Source organism: Melozone crissalis, unplaced genomic scaffold (assembly GCF_028551555.1).
Source record: "Melozone crissalis strain CALT ecotype California unplaced genomic scaffold, PUWL_Pcris_2 ptg000029l_1, whole genome shotgun sequence".
Lineage (NCBI taxonomy): Eukaryota > Metazoa > Chordata > Aves > Passeriformes > Passerellidae > Melozone > Melozone crissalis.
The window spans coordinates 22,184,636-22,205,571 of record NW_026535807.1 but is presented as its reverse complement, the minus strand read 5'-3'; the positions used below and the strand labels follow the sequence as shown (position 1 = coordinate 22,205,571).

The window sequence follows — 20,936 nt, the reverse complement described above, 5'->3', positions numbered from 1 at the left end:
AATTAATTGTTGAGGGGAGGAAAAAAAAAAATTAATCAGTTCTCGCACAGGATGGATCTGCAACAAGTTCCCGGCTGAGGCGAGGTGTTTTAAACTTGGGCTGAAGGGGAAATGGCTCGCTGCAAAAAACGCAGGGGTTCCACTTTTGGCTTTATGGAGGTTCTCGTATTTGCTCAGCGTTTTCTCAATATCAACAAGCTTTTAAAAACAGTTGTAGACTAACTGGCTCCTTACTCCATAACAGCGTCACTTATAGTTTTGGGCAATCAGCAGTGCCAAGCTGGCAGTCCTTCTTTTAAACTCCTTATTTTAAGGGGCAACCTCAGTTTTCCAGCCCCACAAACAGCCCTTCGTGTCGGAGCTGGGCTTCATGGCCGTCTTGCGCTCAAAGGCTACGATTTCAAAGGTTGCAGGATATGACCACGTCGCATCTCTCCACATGGCGTTCCTGATTTACGATGGTATCTGTTCAGCTGAGCGATTGTGTATATTGAAACACAAGACGCTGGAAAAGCAAGCCCAGGGATGAAGCTGCAGTTTTAGGAGTTGCCTGCTCACCTTCCTGCTGGGGAGGGAAGAGCAGCAGGAGGGAAGCACATATTCATGCTTTATTATCTTAAATTACTTTTGTCGGTAGAAAAATATTATGTAATCTTGGGAATTGCTCGATCACTAGCAGCACCTTAATGTAATTTGGCCTTACAGCGGATGAGAAACATTCTGGCTGGGCTGCAGGCCTGGGGTACAGAGGCCTCTCTCCAAGGAGCTCACCCCACAGGTGGCTTTGGGTGAAGTTTCTCCCAGTTCTGCCAACAGGGCGGGAATGGTGCTGCTCCCTCGCAGTGCCCTGCTCGCTGGGCCAGGCCCATGTGTGGAGGAGCACCGAGCTGGAGCACAGCCATGCTGAGTTCACTCGGCAGTGGAGGTCCCACCCTGTGGGCCGTGGCCGGGATTGGGTCAGCAGGCCGGGGCCGCTGCGCCAGGCAGAGCGTGTGTGGAACAAAGTGGAAGTGGAGGCGAAGCTCGTTCTTGCAGGGCACGTGCAGCTCTGCCAAACGTGGTGCCTTGGGCTTGGCCTTGCCTAAAGTGAGGAGGTTGTGGCCGCGTCTGCTGCAGTCATTTTTCCTGGTCATCGTAGAAGCCAAATGGTGTTACATATTTTGGATGGTGGGAATTTGCACAATAAGTAAAACATCCTATCATTTGAGTTTTTGGGGACCTTCTGTTGCTAGGAAATAGTTTTGTGCTTTCAGCAAAAAGTTTTAGGGCCCATGCAGTGAAGGTCCTTACCCTGACCTGTTTCTGGGTGCATTATAAATCTTCCTCATTTCTTATTGAGACCCAGAGATCATTAGTAAAAACAATGAATGGGGTAAAAGAAGGATTTTTTTTTTCTTTTAGTGTGTTAAAGTAGAGACTTGGTTTAATGCAACATAAAAATGCATAGTACCCAACAGGAAGGCAGCTATTTTGATATCAGTGGGAATTTAGTGCTTGCAATAGTTTTGTAGTATGTTGAGGTGGCTGTTAGTTTGTTAGGCATTTTCTGTTACAGATCTGACTCAGGTACATTACATCTGAACCGAGTTGCTGCATTTGACAAAGGTATTACCCTGTAGGATTTTGTTTACTTTCCAGTGCTGCTGCTTTAGCTCCTTTATGGTTTCTTGGTGACAGGCCTTATTCCTAATATCTGGAAGCAGTTATAGGAGTGTGAGCACACTCATACTGAGTCCTTTTTCATTAAAAAAAATTTTAAAATACCCTAAACTTGCAAAATCTCAGTAAATACAGTATCCCCCCCAGTTTGACAAAGAAGGTTTATGAGGTGTATATTTATTTGTCTGTGTTGGGTTAGCCCCAGGAATTGACAACTTCTTACCAGATACTGACGGGTGTGGGAGGAGAGAGATTGTTGCTGTCCACACCACTGAGCCACCACCATGCAGGTCCCAACTGCTCTGGTTCTCTGCATTGCTCAGATGTCCTGGGGATGGGAAGGATATCAGCAATTTCTGTTTGATGCCTCAGTTTTTTCAGTTGTCCAGAAACTCTGATGATAAATCTAATTGTAATGGGTTAATTTTCAGGTTAGGAAGGATGTTTCATGGTTATAGTGGTCACATGCATAATACACATCAAAGATACTGCTGAGCTTAAAGCACTTTCCTTCTCTGCTGTTCTTCTTCTCTTACATGATTCATTATATTTCTAAATCTGCTTTGTTACATATATCTGTTTTTCTCTAAATCTTCCTTCAGTTTTATTCTCACACACTCTGGTGTAGCCCTCCTGATGGCCACAGAGCAAATGCATCTTGAAAGTGTGATTTTTATTTACTTATATAGGTGATTTAAAAAAATCTACATATGCATAAAACAGTTTTTAAATTGTAGTGTTTTCTTACTTTGTTTTGAGGAGTTGGGTTGAGAATACTGATTGACTTTAAATGTGAAACTGAGTTTCATATTTTTATGAGCATTTGAGTCTGGAGTAGGTTTCTGTGTGAAGCTAGGAAGTGGCCATGAATTTAATCCATTTTGGTAATTAGGGAGGAGAAAAAGTAATGTCTTCTATCCAGAACAATTATAAATCACTCACAGATGGTTTCAGCAGGATGTAAAAATAACAGGTTCCTCCAGGTTATAACAAATATCCTGCGGGTTCTTAGTTTCATTGTGACCTGGTGGTTTTCAGTTTGGGGAGAATAATTCTTAAAAGAAACTTTTATGCTAAGTAGGTTTGCTAAAATCGAAATATTTAGGTAGTGGAGTTCTTCATAACTCTAATACTTGGGGGGATTGTTTTGTTCCCAGTACCTTAAGGTGCTCATGTGTATTTACTCAGGCAGGATTCTCTCTTTCTGAGGCAGCACCATTAATGTTTACACAAGATTTAGACTTGAGAATGGTTCCACATTCCTGACTGTGATTTCCACCACATCCCTCTCCTTTTGAAGCTGCTGTTCTGGGTACCTCTGCATTTTGAGAGCCATGAAATTTATCTCTTACTTCCATCTTGTCAGAGCTTTGTGGGTTAACTGTACTTTGGTAAATGCCACTCTTTTCCTGGTGATGGTTCAGTTATTTGAACATGGATTCTGGTATTCCCTGAGCACACAGCAGGTTCGTGCTGGGTTACAGAGCTCAATAAAATGGGGTGGGAACTACAGGCTGTGGAGATAGAGGAAATAGCTCATAAAAAATCAGAGGAGCTGCACACAGAGCTTCCTCTTGCGTTATCTGCACACCCATGTCACACCTAGTGCTGCAGAAGAAGTTCTCACTTGGTTTTTTATAGATCAGAGCTGCTTGTGCATGCAGAGAGGTTGGGTTTAGAGATATGGACATAATTTAAATCTATCTACCCTTAATTAAAAAACATTGGAGGGATTTTTCTAATTTAAAACCCGTGAAGACTGGTGGGTGGGGGTGGGGTAAAGCCTAAGTTGCATTCCTTTAGTTAGGAACTATGTAAATCTGATGTCTTTAAATTTTTTCCAGAAGTGTTTATGGTTTCTCCCACACCTTATGCTAGAGGGCAGCATCATTGTGAGAAAAATGAGTGTGTGTGTGTTCTTGTCACAAAGTAAATTTCAAAAACAGTCCATCGAGGAAGTTTCTGAAGAAGTAACATTTTCTGAGGACTATGGGATGGTAGGATTAGTAGTCGGGAGAGCTTAGTGAGCTGGTCATTGTTTGCAGGAGCAGGTGAGGTGCTGACTGTTTCGCTGCTCAGGGTCTGGCTTGAAAGGGAGCATCTCACAAAGGTGCACAGGAGAAGGAACATTTGACATACCTCTCTGGAATATGGTAGTTCAGCAGCAGCTTCAGCAAGTGCAAGACTTGAGTAGAACAGGAAGGGTCACTGTAAACTTGCTGTGGGTGACTGCAGGGGCTGTGGACCTTGTCTCCTGTTCTGCAGAGGAAATAAATAGCCTTGCTGGCACTAAGGCTGTGCTTATTCATGTATGCTGTGGGGACTGAAGCTAATAGTTTTGTACTGGTCTGTTTTGGGATAACTTGCTATCTGTATTGAGGTTAAAAGGGATTACTCAGTGAGGATGGGTTATACCAACACCCAGCTTGCAAGAGGATTTCTGTGTGGCTGAATGTGTGTTGTGTCTGTGGATGGCAGAGGCATTAGGGATCCAGAGGGATCCCTTCCCCTCTGCTTTCCTCAGCTGGCTCTTGTTGAGTGTGCTTTATGCATACTGTAATTGTACCAGTTCTGAAGGTATGGTGGAATGCAGGGCTGTAGGTCCTGGCCTGTCCTCATGGGACTTCCAGTTTCAGTATAAGCTTCTTGATTAGAAAGGGTTCCTTTTATATATCCAACATTAGGCATTGGCCCATGTCTCCCTGCACATGTCTATTCAAGTCATCTGGTTTCTGTAGCCTAAAATACGGGCTTTGCTAGGCAACAGGAGTGGAGAGGTGAAGTTTGGGCTAAAAACTCAAAGCAGTTTGCACCATCAGATTCAGTTGAGCCTGAAGGGATTAGGCTGAAGGTGGAAATGAGAAAAAAAGTTGGCTTAATACAGCAAGGTTTGCATTTGAAAGGTCAACAAAGTTATCTCTGTTCATCTGTGGTTGTGTTTGGCCCATTTAAAAGGCTCAAAAAATTTTAAAAGGTACCGTGAGTTCGTTTGATCATGGGGGCATCTTTATGTGCTGAACTGCTGGAGTAGCCACATCCTCAAGGCTTTTGCCATGAGCTGGTACAGACACTGGAACAGTAATGTCTTCAGAGTTGAAATGTTTCTGGTAATAAGCAGTTTTTTCAGATGAGTTCACTAGTGCACAATGCCACTGCAGCACGCAGGCTTGCAGAAGTGTGTGCTGTGCTTCCAGGTGCTCCTGAGGTCCTGTCTGTATGTGCTGCATCACTGGATTTTTTTAATTACTTCAAAAATATCTCGAGTATTTTAAATTCACGTGTATCATTTCAGAACGACCCACTGTATCATAATAGTTGTGATCAATCAGTGCTTCCATTTACGCTGAAGCTAATTGCTCTGTCTTCTACTCTAGGTTGCACAGAGCATTGAAGATCATCATCAAGAAGTGATTGCTTTCTGCAGAGAAAAGGGTTTCCATGGTTTGGTTGCATATGACTCCGATTATGCATTGTGCAACATCCCTTACTATTTCAGTGCCCATGCCCTAAAACTGAGCCGGAATGGGAAAAGCCTCACAACAAGCCAATACCTAATGCATGAAGTTGCCAAGCAACTGGACCTGAATCCAAATCGCTTTCCTATTTTTGCTGCTCTTTTAGGTAAGTGAAGATGCTGCTAGTCAGCCTTATGATTTCAGTTGCTGTTAACGGGTTTAAAATAATGTGTGTGTAATTTGACAGGGTACCGGGGGAAAGGCATCCTTTTGTTCCAGACACTCCTGCTGTGTGAGGTGGACTGCATGTGTGTTTGAGGTCAGACATGCCCGGTTTATAGAAACCTTCGAGCAATGCAAATTGTGGCTGTCTAGAAAGAAGAGCTGAAAGCAAGGGTTTGACTGAGCTCTGCCTAGCCAGAATGTTCTCTGTGGGTGGGGGAAATCAGGACAGTTGTGGTTCTAGTTTGGGTCCTGTATAGTGTATGAGGTCTAGTTTCAGTGGTACACTTTCCTGACGGGAAGTATGCTTTTGTCCTGAATTCTTCCTAAAAATAACACCTATGGAGTGAAGGTGCTTGGTTTGCTGGGGCGTTTTTTCCCCTCAGAAATGAGTATTGGACAAATATGGCAGCATGTCAGGTGCAACAGAAATATGCTGAGCTATTATTGAGTGGAACTCTGCATTTCTGAAAGCACAAGTGACTGACCTTGTGCCATTCCATTGGTTTTGGCTGCATACTTCCTTAGCACTCCTGCTTCTCATGCCCATGAGCTCCTCATTCTCAGTAGCATAGGTGGGAATGTCTCCAGTTTCACTTTTCTGCTCAAATGGGAGAGTTTTAACACACACTATTTCCATAGCAGTGGTAGAGAATAACTGTCATACTCTCTCAGACAGAAGAGTGAATTAAGTACTGACAAAGTTGACTCCAATGAATAAGATTTATTTATAATAGCATTCTAAATGCTTTTTGGAAGCAGCCATGTTCTCAGTCTTGTCATGCTGTGCAAACAAATTAAGAATGGTAACAGGATAGAGGAATAAAACTTCTTTGAAAGCTCTCAGTGAGAGAGGCTTTGTGTCACTGTTTTAAATGCTAATATTTTAGTGGTCCTTAACATTGTTCCCAGTCCAGGAAGGCACTTTCCATATTAAGAAGGAAAGATCCAATGGATCTTGCAGTAGACAGCCACTGGTATTTGGCTAGTTGGACTTGATTTTGTTGTTTGTTTTTCGTGTGTGCACAGGTGTAGGGGGGGAAGGCAATGGTAAGGATGGCTGAGCTGCCATTGCAGGAATTGCATGTCAGACGACTTGCTTGGCTTTGTTTTGGAGTCTATAAATAAGTTAGGGCATGCCAGTTCAGTGAGTAATAATTACTGCTGGAAAAGCAGTTTCCCAGTTGCAGATATGCTTTATGGACTTCATGGGAAGTGTGGCTTTAATTTGGCACACAATTCCAGCTGCATGGTCTGCTGGGGCTTTGCTTGCTTATATCAAACAGTGGGTGAGATAAGTTCTGATAAAGTTTCTGAAAGTTTTGCAGTTTTATGCAGGAAACTCTTGGTTGTTTTTTCTCTCTTGTCTTTCATGACCAAATAGTTTTCAGCATGTTCTTAGAAGAAAGAAATTTGAGGTAATTTCACGTGATTACTCTAGAGAGATTTGGTTGCTTTCCTCCCTCCCTGTCAAATTGGTACAAAGGTTAAAAACCCCCAGGTCAGCTACAAGTTTAGTTCTGAGTATTCCTTTGCATTTCTTATGTGTATGTATTCAGTATGAGTAAGCAGAATAAAGTTCATGGAAATCGGGGTTAGAAGAGAAGATACTCTTAAGATATTCCTGTGCTTGGAGTTTTTTTATTATTTTTATATGAATGAATTTTAGGAACTTTAGATATTTGGATAGGAAGTGATTATATAAGCTGACAACAAACAGATACAGTTTGGCTTGAAGTATGGGCAACATGTTTTAACTTTTGCAACCTTGGTAATACAGTAACTTTTTTTTTAATAGAATACTAGGTTCCTACATGCATACAGGTGCGTGAAGCATGGAATGTGTTTAAATTAGGGTGCCTTATTTTCTAATCTAATTTTTTATATTTTTGTTGAATATCTGAGGACTTCTCTGGCATCACAGGTTATTCCATCCCTACTCCTGTGGCCTCTTTGAATGTTTTTCGATTGTGTTAAATAGAATAAAGAAAAGCACAATGGTAGGGAATGAGTGAGCGTTTGGTGACATGGGAAGTCACAGGAATTTTTTTCTGGGCACAGGAGTATAACTCCCCATGCTAGTACTTTGTGTAGGAATAAAAGAATGTGTTCTGAAATAATTACAGTTAAGTTGCTGGTTTAATGTTTGCAATTCCAGGAGGCCCAAACTATCACTATAGCTGTGATATCCATATTCAGCTTTAGGGCTGCAGATGTATTTCCCTCTATCCAGAAAACTAAAGTTTTCTTTGTGTTCAGAATCTTTCTTGTCATTAACTCCAAGAATTAATTTGAGAAATGCTGAAAAAGGAAATCATCCTCAAGGTTTCAGTTTCACTGAACAGTTGGAGATGCCTGAGGAATGATTGTAAACTGTGCAGTTAAAAAATTGTTCTCAATGGCAAGTGTTTTGGGATTGAGTTCTGTTCAGGGATAAAGTTTCTATTGAAATATTCCCTCAAAATGTTTTTCTGACTGTATCAACAAGGCAAACTTGTAAAGATTGCTTTCAGATGAGGTTCTGTGTACACTGTGGTTGGTTGGCTTGGTTTACAGTTTGTTTTTTTTCCTTCTTACAGTTCTCATCTGGAAGGGGTTTATAGTTGTAGCATTGTAATATAAAGGGTATTCTTGGAATGGGTGGTTAAAATGTGATCTGGATACTGCATCCTCTGAGCATGCTCTTAAAAATTTCTGTTCTAATTGCTGCTGATGTAAACAGGGAGTTGAATTGGGTTATTTTGTAACTTTTGACTCAAATACTTCAGAATAATTTTTTAAAAGATAAGCACCCAAGCTTCAGCAAGTAGAAAAACAAATCCAGTGTGAGATATAGGTTCCAATTCAGTGAACTCTTTAGAAAGGACAGTGACTTCAATTAGTATCTAATTGCTTTAAAAAAAAAACCTAAGGCATACACTAAAATAAGCCATTAAATTGGGAAAAATCAATATATGTTGAGGTTGTTCAGCCAGGTCAAGAAATAGAGGTTGCTTATATAACGCTGATCTCTTTCCCACTGTGACAGCACTTTGTAACATGTTTAGTTATGGAATCCTGTTCTGCTCCTCTCTAAAATTTTAGAACTACATAAGGTGAGTACAGGCATCACTTCTTAATTGGAGCACAGAAGACACTGCTGCATTTCCGTGTGCATGGTGAGAATTGATCGAACACTGCCTGTATGTGTTCTGGGTCATGGATTAACTGCAATGACAGATAGAGACCAAACAAAATTGGAGTTTGGGTGGAAGGAGAGAGACCCTGACTGTTTTAGAAGGTAGCATCTGCAGGAGTGATTCTCAGCACAGAATTGTCCTGCTCTGGCTACAGTAGATTTTTGCAGGCCTGTTCTAGAAAGACTGTCTAATCTTACCTTGACCAGATTAGTGAGTGTGGCTGTTATATGCAAACTTGTTGAATCTTTCTGATATGAGATTAAAGCTTAGCTCCTAATGAAAAAAAAAATGATAACATCTCCTTGCTGGAGATCTCAGTAGTGGGTGAAGTATTGATTGGACACAAAGACTTCCCACTCTGAGAGGACACCTGCTTGTCAGCAGGCAGCTTGCCTGCCTTTGCAGGTTAAGGAGCATTAAGAGCACACTAGATGATTTTACAAACAAACTACCAAGAAAGAAAACAATTGTTGTAATATTCAGAGAATCTTTTCATGTTCTTTATGAACAGTGCATTCACTAAGAAACTGCTGCTCCATAAAGCCAGGTGTTGAATAGATCCTGAAATTTTCTGCCAGAATTGTGTTAACACATCTGTTTGGCTCTTTGTAAAGTTTGGGTACACAGCCACTGAACTCCATCAGAGGTTGATTAATTATGTCTTTGATTAATACAAATGTTTTAAATGCTTCCTAGTAATAATTTTTTTTTTGAGTGTGATGTGCTTTGGGAAAAAAACCAAACAACAATGTGGGTGATCTTCCATTAGGCATGAGCAGTGTGGTAAATACAGTCTCTATCTCTGTCCATGGAAAGAACAGAATAATTTCCCAATTCCTTCCCTGTTGACAGCACAAGGTCCCATCTGGCCTGGTCAGATCATGAAAAGAACCTTCAGGAGCTGGGGATCTGCTAAGTGTTGCTGGAGCTGCTGATGTTCCTGAGGGTTGGATAAACCTGGCTGCTGCCTTGCTGCTTGACCCATGCTTGCACAGTGCAGGTTGCAGGGGCAGCTCCCATGTGGATCACTAATGGCACGTGCTGGGCTGCAGAAAGGCCTTACCAGCCTGTGTCAGGGAGCAACAGAACAGGCTCTTACTCTCTTGCACCTGCAGTGTGAAATCTGTTGAGGATTTCCTAGTAGGACACACTGGCTTGAGGTGGACTCTGGTTGTGCCTGGCCCTGTTGCTGGTGTCAATGAGCTGGTTTCATGGAAGAGTGGTCCTCACACACACCAAGGAGCTGTTGCTGCTGCAGCAGTAGCATGCTAATTAGGTTTTTCTGGAGTAACAGAATGCTATCTGCAAGTTTAATCTGTTAATCCCCTTGATCAGGAGTTGAGGACTGACTGCGGATTTGTTTGCTGTACGTAGAAGCTGTGTAATGTTTTACAGTGCACTTAAATGAGTTCTGCATTATGTTCCAGGTAATCATATTCTACCTGATGAAGATTTGGCTTCCTTTCATTGGAGTTTACTTGGTCCAGAACATCCACTAGCTTCACTTAAGGTACAAATTTAATATAACTAGGAGAAATTAAGCTAAAATCAATACTACTGGTTAACAAGAGCAATGTGATAGCTTAATTGAAAGCAGCTCTGCAAGGCCCTTGTGCCCAGTCACCCTCAAGTGTCCCAGTGCCTGGCTGCAGAGGATACCTGGGGTCATTGGCCTTACAAGGCTAAACTTAGCCTGTGTGATCCCCCTCAGTGCCCTTCAGCCACACAAGTCAGAGCTCCAGTGTGATTTGGCTTGCAGAATGTAGCTTCTTGTTCTCCTCTTTCTTGAAAAGGAGAGTTTTTTGTTTGGTCATGTTCTTCAGCTATCAAAAATAATGAGCTGTATATCTTCCTACCATCTTGTTTTATTTTCTGCTGCTCTGAGTTTGTGTGTAATAATCTGGTTTTGGTATTTAAAGTGTAAATATGCTGGAAAACAGATTGCATGAGAAAGCTGAAGTGGCCTTTGGTAGGTTTGGAGGGGGGGAGTTGAGACAAGCAAATTGCCTGATGCTCTTAGTTTACAGCATGTGTGTTCTGCTGCTTCATCACACTTGCCCCGTGCATCTGCCAAGTAGAGGGCTATAACAGGGAAACTGGACACATCAGAGAATGGGATCATAGTGACCTTTCTCTCTGCCACAACAGATACATATATTTGCCTTTCTCCTAAGGTGTGCCATGTAGCAAATAATCTGCTTTTTGTAAATTCTGTCAGACTGCGTAGTTATCTCTACAGCAAAAATAGACGAGTGTTTCCCCTTCTGTTCTGGAAGTTTATTAAGCCTTGAAAACTTGTTTTGCCAAAGGTAGAATTTAAAACAAGATTCCAGATTTTCAGCAGAATTTTCAAGGCTTGCACATGCATTGCTTAGTGAACAGCTGTGACATTTGATGTTACATTCATCCTCTATTTTGCTGCTGCTCTGGTGTTTAGAAAGGTAAGTGTCAGCACATTCTAGTGGCAAAACAAAGCCTGCATGCATGTTTGCTCCTTCCTCTTAAAATTTGAGGTGAAAAAATGAGTGAGTGTGCCTGTATTTTCATTTTTTATTAAAGAGGTTAAAATGTAGCGGCTTTTGCCAAGTGTTGGTAAACTTTCTGGTGATTCTTTCCTGATGTCTAGCCTGAGTAGACTTGTTAGTCAGGTCAGATTATAACTTCAGACACCTAGACCTTCTGGAAAGCCCTCAAAATTTATACTGAATTACTTAAGTGAAAATTAGATATGTCATCTTTGCATCTAGATGTACCTGTTCAGTGGAAGTGCCAGCTGGACTCTGTGGCTGGCATCCCAAGGAAGTGAAATGTGTACCCTCAGAGCATCCTGGCCTGCCACAGGCACTCCTCCCTGCTGGGTTTTATCTGTGGGCCAATGTGATCAGATATGAGAGCAGTTCCCGTTTGGCTGTTAAGGGTTCTGTGAAAACTGCTGCACTGAAAGCAATGCAAAGCCCCAGATGAGTGCCCTGACTGAGGAGAGACTATCACAACACAGGGTTTGTTGAATTTCATGGCAGCTTGCTGGCCATTTGTTCAGTGCACAGCCCCAGACTGAGCACAGCACCTCTGTCTCCTGCCTGGCAGGGCTGTCAGGTGGAAGAACATACCTGCAGCAAACTGGTCTGCTTTAGTTGCTGGTAATGGAACAACTGCCTGTTTGCTTCAGCTTTCATTTTACAGTGCTCATGGTTTGAAATGATGACTTGTTTCAGGAGCTCATTAATTGAGTTTCATTTCCTTGACGTGCTGGTATATCAGTGATGCCACCACAGCTCTCTGTAGGGATATCTTCAGTGGAGCTGTGTGCAAAGTGATATTACTTGTAAATTTTATGAATGCTTAAAAAAACCTAAAAAATATCTCTATTAACCACAAGGGAGATAGCAAGGAGTAGTTTCAGAGCATTCCCAAAAAGCACAAGCCTTCATGAGACCTCAAAATGGGGGGGAAGTTGTTGTGTTTCCCCAGGATGTCCTTCTTGGGCTGTGCTTACAAACTTTGTTTTGTTGTGTCTATTTAGAGTCACAACTGAGTGTTCTTCATGTTCAGGAACCCAAGGGATTTAATCCCACCTTATTCAGCTCAGGATTTAGAAAGCTTTTTCTCATTGTGTAAAGATTTTAATCTTTTGTCTTTAGAGCAGTATGGTCTTGAGCATCAAAGCTGACAGATTCTGTTCCAGTGGCCGGATTTGTTGCTTCTCAGGGAGAACTGTGACAGTTAATAAAATACAGTTTATTTCCTGCATTCTCTTTCAATCTTTTATTATGCTGTAGCAAAAGAGGTACTTTTCCTGCAAGAGAAGCTTTGCCAGTTCACCAGTGAAAAAGGGTAACTTAAAAAAGAAACTACCAGCTTTGCTGGTAGAAATTGCTGGGTCTCCCCTGGAGTCACCTTGGGGAGGGGAAAAAAACAAACCAAAGGAACCCCTACCTCTGTTTTTATTGGAGGGGTGTTCATGCAGGAACAGCTGAGTAGAAATGGGAAGATGGGAGGAAAATTAAAAGCCTGACTGAAGAATTCATGCCTTAACATCTGGAAGGAAATGAACCCAAGAGTAAGGACAAGGTCTCTGTGTGCTGGATGAAAAGCCTTTCAGCAACAACAATTACTGTCAGCTTAACAGAACTGGGAAGATTCCATGACCAAATATAAAAGAAGATATAGGAATTGCTGTTGCTGCAACAGGGAGAAGGAATCAAAAGTTGGCTCTGTGACCTGAACTGAGTCAGGATCTCATCTGTCCCAAATGTCCCTGTGGAAAAATCTCATAAGAGTGCAGACGTGCACTTGAGTCCTGTCACCTCCCTGAGGTCAGAGTTCACTAAAATGACCCCCCAAATCAGGGGTTTGAAACAAGGAGAGTTGATAGATTTTCTGAGGAATCATCTGATTGTTAGACCTTGTTTGTAAACCAGAATTATCTTACCCTGCTTTTTATTTGTGTGCTTTGAGATTTATCTTTAAGACAAAGACAATTTGGTTCTTATTCTGGAAAAACTGGTTACAGTATGGAGCTTCAAGATCAATGTATAATACTGTCAGAATGAATTTGGGCGGGCAGTTTCTTACCTCTGGAAGGAATTGGTGCCTATTTGGGAGCACAGACCACGGAAGAAGTGCTGACTCTTCATTCACAAGGTAACCTTAGAAACAAAGCTTAATGCAGCCTCCCTTTATAAATAAGAGGAGTATGCAGGGAAACTCCATTTCTTTCATTGTTCCATTTCAGTGGAGAGGCAAAGATGCTTCTAGAAAGCAATCCAGATTATGCAGGTTAGGCTTCTTCTCTGAATCTCTCTAGGAAATTCCTGTCTTGCTGTTTGTTGACTTCTGAGGGTGTTTGCCAGAGGGAGACCAATATTTGAAGTAGGTGCTTAGGTAATTTGCTGCTGCTCAGATGACAAAGGTGACACTATTAGGATATACTTCAGGTCAGTGCCTTGTTCGTGGGGTTTTGGCTGCTAAGGGTCATCGTAATGCAGGTCAGAAAGGATCTCAGGAAGTCATCCAGTGATGAGCAGCCTCCTGTGAAAAGTGTGGTGAGCTTGAGGTCAGAGCAGATTGCTCAGGGCACTGCCTAGACTAGTTTTGAAAATCTGCAAGGTTGGAGACTGCAGAGCCTGTCTGGGCAACCTGCCCTGTGGTTTCATGGCCCCAACAGTGAAGATGCTTTGCCTTGTGTGCTGAGCCCTGCTTGTTTCAGGGTATGTCTGCTGTCTTGGCTCTCTGTGCTCAGTTACCTTTCTGAGGGCAGTGGAAGGCTGTACTTACAAAGCCTTGTTTTTGCCACTCTGGATAAGCCCCATTCCCTCAGCCTTTCCAGAGCAATTGCTCCTCTCTGACAGTCTGGGTGGCCTGCAACCAGCTCAGCTGTTCTGACAGGGCTGGAGCCCCAGACAGAGTGCAGTGCTGTGCACTGAGGGGGATCCCTGGCTCTGCTGGCTCTGCTGGCTGCCCAGCCCACGGTGCCCCAGCTCCTCCTCAGCCTGCTGCATCTTCCTGCTGCGGGTCCCTCTGGCACACCTGCAGCCTGTGGGGCAGCCAGGGGTTATTGCTGCCCAGCTGCAAGGTTCATTCTAGAGCTGTAGAATTCCTCTAGGTTCCTGTTGGCTCATCCCTATGGCTGGTCAGGGAGTTCTGGATGGCAGCCCAGCCCTCAGGTTGGGAATGTGCTGGGCTGTCCACAGGTCTCATGGAGTCTGTCTGTGTCACATCTTTGGCTTGTAGTTCTGCTCTCTTCTTTGCTTTCTGACATAATTCATGTTCCTCTTCATATCTTCAGCCTTTTCACTCACCAGTGGAAAAAAGGTGTTCCCTGTGTGTTGCCTCACAGCAACCAAATCTTCAAGGTCTCTTTTCTAATGTTTTGAAAATGAAACTGAACCAATTATCTGTTTCCAGCAGGCACAGTAGTAAATGGGGTGTTGATTAGTCTCTGCAGGCTTTGCTTCCTGAAGACAGTGGGCAGCTGAGGTGTTCCCACAGCCAGGGACCTTTTCCCAAGTGTAGCTTAGGTACTTCTGTACTGTCCTGATCATCCCATGGAGTTGTGCTTATGTGAGTCTGTTCTCTTCCAAAAAAGCATTTTTGCAAATTTATTTTGTCAAACACAAGACATTTTTATCTTGCTGCTTCTATGTTTGTAATCTACTCATTTTGACAAGCACCCCTATAGAATTCATTGCCTTTCCCCACTTAGTCTTCTCAGAGTGCACAAATAAGTGACTTGTGATTTTTGTCAGTGCCCTGTCACAAACTGAAGGAGTCCTTTTACAACTAGCAAAGAAACTGGGCTCCTGTCAGGTGTAAGCTCTCCAACCTGATTGCCTGCAGGTGTGGGACCCACCCCATGTTTGTCTTCCAAAATTGATTTTCTGTGTTGTTGCTTGTCTGAAACGTTTCTCTAGAGGATAAGGGAAAAAAGTAACTTCTAATAAGAAATTGGTAAAACATGCTGCTGCTTTTGCTCTAAAATGCTTTGTGTGACACTGACAGTAAGTTTGAGCCACCAACAAACACATGCTCTGTAACTTCTGCTGCAAGTCTGAATTTTTCCTAGCCCTAACATGCAGTAAGACTTAGCTTGTATTTTAATGCACACGGGATTAGAAACATTTGTTATGTTTCAGTAGAAGATCTACAATTTTGGATTTCTGGAAAGTTCTGAAATTAATAGAATGATATTTTATTCTTTAATATCAGGAAAGTACTTTTATTTCACAATTTTCATTTCAGAATTTTGTGTAGCATTGGTCATGATATTCTTAGTTTTGAGGATGTTCTCACATCTGCACTGGATGTCTTTGCAATAGAAGAAAGTCCAAATACATGAGATGTCTCTGGGTCTATAAAACATACTTCCAGGAGGTCTCACTTCAGCATTTAAGAGTATGCTCTGGTGAGATCTTGAGGCTGTTTGCAGGCAGCTCAATGGGAGCAGTGTGCCAAGTGAGCCCTTCATAGGCCTCACTTGGGCTTCAAACTTGCAGGGCCTTTAGTGCCAAAGTGATGTGATGTCTTCTTGTGATGGCAGCTTTGTGTGGTTTATTCAATATTGCCATCATGGAGAACACATAAATTACAGGCGATTGCTTCCTTCTGTCCTCCACTGGATTTCCAAGCAGAGATTGCAGGAACACTCAGGGAGCAGTGCAGGCTTTCTGCAAGGGCTCTGCAGAGAGCACATCCAGCATGACACAGCCATGGAATGATTCAGCTGTTTCAGAGATGGGTAATTGTTACACATAGGAGGAAAATGGGAGGTGTTCAGCAGCTGACTTGGATTACCAGGGAGAAGAAAATCTATTCCTCCTTCTGGAAAAATGTGGGCAAAAGTTCATCACCAGTATTTGTGACTCTAAACTTACATGTGAATGTGATCTATATTTAGTATTGTTGTCTATATTCACTAGTGTAAACTTAGATTTTAGTATTTGAGTTAGAAATAATTAGCCTGCCACTGACTACACTAAACAAAACTGTTATTAACTGTCCACTTTTCACAAGGGCATGGACTAATAAAACATGAGGGCATGGTCTTAACCTGAAGGGGAGGGCAGGTTTAGGTTTGTTATTAGAAAGAAATTCTTGGCTGTGAGGGTGGGCAGGCCCTGGCACAGGGTGCCCAGAGCAGCTGTGGCTGCCCCTGGATCCCTGGCAGTGCCCAAGGCCAGGCTGGATGGGGCTTGGAGCAGCCTGGACTAGTGGAAAGTGTCCCTGCTATGGCAGGGGTGGAACTGGATGACTAGGGTCCCTTAACCATTCTGTTCCTTGGTTTAATTTAGGCTTCTAAAATATAGAGCTCATTTCTGGTAGGGATTGGCCAGATATAGAATGTGTATCCTGACATTTGTAAAGAGTAGACATTAGGAGAAGGAAATTAATAAAAATGGGTATCTGGCAAGAATTCCATGGTCTAAATATGAAGAGAGCAGTGTAAGAAATCACATCATAAGTAGATCAGATAAGGGCAGGGAAGAAAATAATCACATATGTTAGACCCCATATAAAATGAAAAGGAGTTGTGGTGAGGGTTTAAAATTTGCAAAGATAAAACTAACAAATTATTAGTCAGAATTTTGCCTAAATGTTTCTGACAAGTCTGAATTGCACTATTTTCTAGTAAAGTGTGATCTCTCTGTGTAGAATGCAGTAAAGACGCATAAAGGTTGTTTAAATATCTTTTGTATCTTAAAAATAGAACTGTTAGTTACCTCTAATAGTAATAGTCACCTCTCAGGTTCTGAATCACTGAATTTTGCAAACAAATTGAAAGATGTTAAAAGCAAAAACCTAGCTGCTCCTATAGGCCCAAGAAGAGTGCTTCAGAATTGTGCAGAGCTGCCAGCCAGAATTTTTAGAAATTGCTCAGGATTCCTCTAGAATGTAGGACACATGTTTGGAGACCTCATTCCTGTCTGTGTGAGCCTGTGCTGCACTTGGGGTGGGAGCAGAAGCTGCTGATACTTGAGGAGTTCTTCAGATCCAGCTGGCAGCCCTGCTCCCTGCCTGGAATTCTGCAGAGGTCCAGGATGGCTCCTTGGCCTGAAGCTTCTGTTCCCCACAGAGGATTACACAGGGCACATAGGAGCAGCCATTCCCATAATCATGAGCCAAGTCATCATTTATTTTCAGGAGTAACCAATTGAATGCTGAGGTGGAACTCCAGGGTTTCCAATGGGTCTTTTTCATCAGTTCTGCTATCACTTTACACTCAGAAAATAAACTGTGTCAAAATATTTCCTGGCATATATATGTGAATGTATGGTGAAGATTTTCGTGTATGATGAATTGGATGATTGTGCTGGGGGAAATGTGCAAGTAGAAAGCAGTAAAGGAATCAGCATTGTTGACATTTGTTGTTGGAGCTGGTACTTTACCAGCAGGTTTACATAGAAGTGAGTTGGAATTGTGTGAGTCCCTGTTGAAGGTGACATTTTAAAAGCAAAGTGGAAGGCCCAGAAGTAGCTGGTACATGTGGGCACAGGGCATTGCTGCAGTGCTGTCAGTGGGGGTTCAGCTGTGCTGCAGTGCTGTCAGTGGGGGTTCAGCCGTGCCCCATCCCTGCTCATGCCCTGTTTGCTCACAGGTACGCGCTCACCAGTTGGTTCTGCCGCCGTGTGACGTGGTGATCAAAGCCGTGGCCGACTACGTCCGCAACATTCAGGACACCTCTGATCTGGATGCCATAGCAAAAGATGTTTTTCAGCATTCTCAGGTAAAGCATAAAGCCAAATGTTGTCTTGTTTTCTTTTTTTAGTCAATTTTGCTGTACATTTGTCTTGAAGAATTGCACTTGATAAAATAGTGATTTGATCAGTTGATAATAGGAATCTCTTGATATTTGCCGTGGCTCAGCTGTCCTCATTTCATGTTCTGTGCTTTCTGAGGGTGAAAATACTGCATTTACCCTCAGTGCTTTACAGTCTTGATAACCAGAGGGGTTTTTAGCCTAGCTGTGTGCACTGCCCTTGAGAATCAGCTATACATGAAGACTAAGTGTTTAAACTTTACCCTTACATGGGTTGATATAACATTTCTTGTACTGGAGCAGTGCTGCAGCCCTGGAGGGTCCATAGGCATTAATTCTGAGATATGGTACATTGTCTACTGTACAGCCCTGTGCTGACCTGCAGGTGACAAACCTGAATGTGCTTGTGACAGATTTTTTTTTATTTTTTTAGTCTAGAACAGATGACAAAGTTACTCGGTTTAAGAGAGCAGTTGCTTATTACTCAGCAACTAATAAACCTATGCCATTTCATCCACCACATTACCTAGGTAAGTAATGACAGCAGCCATGCCTTTTGTTTTAATTAAAACCTGGGGTAACCCTAAATCAGAAATTATATTGTTGGCAGCATCTTACAAAGACGTTTCTATCTTCTGGCAATTCCCATTGACCTGCAAAGATGAGGTTTCAGAAGAAGGTTTTCATAGAATATGTTGTGTTCATGTTCCAGAAGAGAACAACCTGGATTACGTTTCTTCTTGGCTGTTGCAGCATCCATTCTGGCATTGGGACTCTTGAGAGAATGGTGCTGTGAACAGCTGAAGTCTGGTGTCCACTCCCATTCATGAGTTGCCATTTCTAGTTATTAAAATATATTTACTATTTCTCACTGACCTTGCTGGCATGTTTTAGAAATTCCTTTATAGTTTTTTGGTTTTTTTGGTGTAATAACAAACCTGCTCAAATTGCAGCCACACATTGTTGCAGTGTTTCAGATTATTCTCAAGGCCTAAAAATTAAAATGTGTGATCACAAGATTTCCTACTCATGCCCCAGTCTTAACACTAAAATGTCATTTTAGCTGAAATTTTCTAAAAATCTTCAGTTACCATACTAGTACAGTGACACAGATTTTTCCTGCTCTTGTGGAAGGTGTTGGGGTGTCTTGATTTACTTCCAGAGACATGTATCAAAGGGTTAAGAGGCTACTTAAGGGTTAAGAGGTCAGATATTCAAATGCCAAAATGTCAACATTCTGTATCTGTGTGATGTTGGCAGTGTCTCCATTATGACATGTCTTGGGGTTTATTTTCTTGTAAGCTCCCTTTGATTCCCAGACAAAATAGGAATGTGCAGCAATGAGGGATACAAAGATCTGAAAGAAGGTGAGACACATAAAATACACTTCACAAGCTACAAAGTATTTCTGTTGAAAGGTAAAAATGAATAAAACTGACTTTAAGGCATAGGAGAAAACAGTAGTGCTAACAGAACAAGAATAAATAAACCATAGAAGCAGAAGGACAAACAAGGTAACATTTGTGTCAAATACTGAGTGTTTTCATGAGTGCTTGGGTTTTTTTCATTTTTTTTTCCTTCTCTTTTCCCCTCCTCCCCTGCAATACAGCAGCCAGACCGAATCAGTTCGGTATGCCTGGGATAGTGCCACCATATGTTCCTTCTCAGATGCTTAACATTCCACAGACCTCACTACAAGCAAAACCTGTGGTGAGTACAGCTTCTGCCCTGCTCCTTGGGGAGAGGTCTGCAGTGCTCAGCAAACTGCAATCCAGGTGGGAAAGGTGGAGCCAGCTTTTTCAGTGTGGGCAGTCACTGACTGAATTTTAAACCTGAAACTAAAGTGATGCTACAGCCTCTGGTGGAACAGTTTTTGTGGATGCTCAAGATGGCTGAGTTTCAATGCATACATTTGGAAAAGGCCACTTGATTAAAGAATGTATTTTGTTTTCAAAGCAAAGCCTCAGCTGCCTTCACTCAAGAGAGATCCCTTTATTTTAGGCCCAGCAGATGTCCAGTCAGGGTGGGGCCCAAGGCCAGGGTCCATACCCATACAGCCTCTCTGAGCCAGCCATCACCTTGGAAACAGGTGGAAAAAGTCTGTCTGAGCAGAACAATTACAGTAACATTCCTCACGAAGGAAAACACACACCATTGTATGAACGGTCTTCTCCAATAAATCCAGCCCAGAGTGGGAGCCCCAATCATGTGGATTCAACCTATTTTCCTGCCTCTTCTACATCTTCGTCCTCTGACAATGATGAAGGCAATGGAGGTGCAGTGAAGTAAGTTTCTCATGAGGATATTCGCTTACTCAGCTTCTGTTATAATGAGTTTACTGTCAAAATAGTTTACCTGTATCCTGAAAGTAAGAATCATAGAATTAATCATTGAATTCCCTGAGCTGAAAGGAACCCCCAAGTGTCATTGCAGAAATCTGAAATCAGTGATGTGACAGACCTTAAAAAGATAGTTTTGGGTCACTGTGACTGTGGACTGTGCATTGTTCAATCTCATCGCTTTGTTCCTTAAGCAGGAAGCCAAAACCAAAAAGTGTTGGGTGTTTTTCCTCTTCTGCCCTTAGGTTTTATTGAGAGAGTGAGGTTTTGGTAAATGTCATAAACCCTTCCAGTCCTTTCCTTTACTTTGTATAAAAAATATTCTTGCTTCACAGTAGAATTCATTAAAATTTCAGAAGCTATAATCTGCAGAACTTCACTGAACTTGTACTGTTTACACATCCTAAATTTGAGCATAAAATGAAAAGGAGTTGTGGTAAGAGTTTTAAATTTGCAAAGATAAAACCAACAAATTATTAGTCAGAATTTTGCATAAATGTTTCTGACAAGTCTGAAGTTCCAAGACTCCTGCAAATGGACATTTTTAATAGAAAGCATCCCTTAAAATCAGAATATCTTGCCCAAAATTCCAGTCACAGACACCAAGGATTTATTTCACTATCTCTCAAACTGCATTTTAGCATGATGTTTTTCTTTCTGTTGTCCTTCAGCCATGTCAGTGGGAACAAAATAGGCTGGGAAAAGCCAGGAACCCAGTCAGAAGGTCAAACACGTGGAGAGCTGGGAGACCAAACAAAGGTATTTCCTTAAATTCACATTTTATTACTTTGTGTTAAAACTTTCCGGCAGACTTGGAGGAGGATTT

The 20,936-nt window shown here is 42.1% G+C and overlaps 1 protein-coding gene across 3 annotated transcripts in view; it reads left to right on the top strand.

The window, feature by feature from the left end:
• The window catches only part of FAM120A (family with sequence similarity 120A), a 47,559-nt gene that overhangs the window by 917 nt on the left and 25,706 nt on the right, over nucleotides 1-20,936 (top strand). For 2 of the 3 annotated variants that reach the window (XM_054280694.1, XM_054280692.1), the window contains exons 2-8: nucleotides 5,034-5,280; nucleotides 9,943-10,025; nucleotides 17,610-17,738; nucleotides 18,205-18,301; nucleotides 19,381-19,481; nucleotides 19,773-20,056; nucleotides 20,782-20,869. In XM_054280694.1, the coding sequence (XP_054136669.1) occupies nucleotides 5,034-5,280; nucleotides 9,943-10,025; nucleotides 17,610-17,738; nucleotides 18,205-18,301; nucleotides 19,381-19,481; nucleotides 19,773-20,056; nucleotides 20,782-20,869 (1,029 nt within the window). The remainder of the gene's footprint in view (nucleotides 1-5,033; nucleotides 5,281-9,942; nucleotides 10,026-17,609; nucleotides 17,739-18,204; nucleotides 18,302-19,380; nucleotides 19,482-19,772; nucleotides 20,057-20,781; nucleotides 20,870-20,936) is intronic. The other variant, XM_054280693.1, reaches the window with a different exon arrangement.